At 41.9% G+C, this 1,744-nt stretch overlaps 1 protein-coding gene across 1 annotated transcript; it reads right to left on the bottom strand.

Annotated features, from left to right (window-relative positions):
- Positions 1-135: 135 nt before the first annotated feature.
- On the bottom strand, positions 136-1,266 carry LOC103308040. The gene has a single exon (XM_008180675.1). The coding sequence runs from the start codon at positions 1,264-1,266 to the stop codon at positions 136-138; it is 1,131 nt and encodes a 376-aa protein (XP_008178897.1).
- Between the last annotated feature and the right edge of the window lie 478 nt (positions 1,267-1,744).

Genomic DNA, 1,744 nt, shown 5'->3' with positions numbered 1-1,744 from the left:
CCTTCTGCAGTCTTGACAGTGGCTACACGGACCACTTGGTCAGCACCAGGGTGGACCTCGATGATTCGACCAAGCTGCCACATCAACGGAGGTCGAGAAGGTGAATTTATGACGACGATATCTCCGACACCGAGACTAGGATTTTGATGGAAACCATTTTTGTCTGCTCTGCAGCGTATGGAGATATTCCCGACTCCATCGTTTCCAGGATGACTGAAGGGCTTGTCTAATTAACTGCCAGCGCTTGAGACGATTCTGCGGAATGTCAGCAATGTCGTGTTCGGGAATCGCCATTAGAGGTTGCCCAATTAAAAAATGTCCTGGTGTTAGCACAGATAAATCGTTCGGATCGGTCGACATGGCGACTAATGGGCGAGAGTTGAGTACACCTTCAATACGTGTGATTAGCGTCATCAATTCTTCCAGAGTATACACCTGATTACCTACTACCTTCTTTAGATGTAACTTAGTACTCTTAATAGCAGCCTCCCAAATACCGCCAAAGTGCGGAGCCGCAGGCGGATTGAACTTCCATTGACATGGAACTCGTGCATGAAGTGCTTCCTTCGTTGCTGCATCGTGGAATAATGTCTTGAGTTGTTTCGCTGCTCCAACGTAATTAGTTCCACAGTCAGAATGAATCTGCACCGGAATACCTCGCCGAGCCACAAATCGATCGAGAGACGCTAGGAATGCCTCCGTCGACAAGTCTGTGACGACCTCCAGGTGCACAGCCTTGGTAGATAGACAGACAAATAACCCAAGATACGCCTTATGCGTCTTTGAGTTACGGCGTTGACTCTCCTTGATGGTGAAGGGACCTCCGTAATCCATGCCCACGTTGGAAAATGGTCGGAATTGTTGGACCCTTGTTGATGGTAAATCTGCCATCAATGGTTGGGGAGCTGCGGCCTTGTATCTAGTACATACTGTACATTTGAATATGGCTTGACGAATCGCAGCTCGAATTGAAACGATCCAGAAACGGCGCTGAACTAACGAAGCTACTAAACGCGTTCCACCATGTAAAGTATTGAGATGGTAGTGATGGACAATAAACTGAGCAAGGTGAGACGATTTCGACAACAAAATAGGGTGTTTGGCGTCGGTGCTCAAGCCCGAATGCTGTAAACGACCGCCTACTCTAATAATACCATGAGCGTCGACGAAGGGTGCAAGCTGAGCAAGGGAACTCGGAGTGACGATGGAATTTGAAGTTGCTAGTTGGTGATACAAATCTGAGTAATATAACCTTTGGGTGTACATTGTTACCTTGATCAATACTTTCTCGTACTCTAGCCAAGTGATTGGAGCCCACCGAGTCTACAATGCCAACCAATAATTTCAATCGATTTAAATTATCACTGAATAATGTGATTCGGTTATTATTATGATATAAATTAACTGATTTAGATTTTGCACATATTTTATAATAAAAATTATTATCCAAATGTAATCGTTTTGAATGTTGAACAGTGGATAAAGAACGAACAATTATATTAAAACTATCATCACGTATAAACTTATTCCATTGAAATACATTTAGTATTAGATAACGTTTAGTTACATTACACATGATTAAAATAATTACAGATAAATGTTGATCAACAAGGTATCCAATATAAATGTTTTTTTTATTCTGTTGATGTATGCTGAATATTGATTTGACTATAACGCCGTCTATGATGTGTACAGTACTGATTTAATTATTGAATTCAAGATGATAATATTTTGGTTTGGATTT

Source organism: Acyrthosiphon pisum, chromosome X (genome assembly GCF_005508785.2).
Source record: "Acyrthosiphon pisum isolate AL4f chromosome X, pea_aphid_22Mar2018_4r6ur, whole genome shotgun sequence".
In the NCBI taxonomy this organism is placed as follows: domain Eukaryota; kingdom Metazoa; phylum Arthropoda; class Insecta; order Hemiptera; family Aphididae; genus Acyrthosiphon; species Acyrthosiphon pisum.
This window is presented reverse-complemented; position numbering and strand designations above follow the sequence as displayed.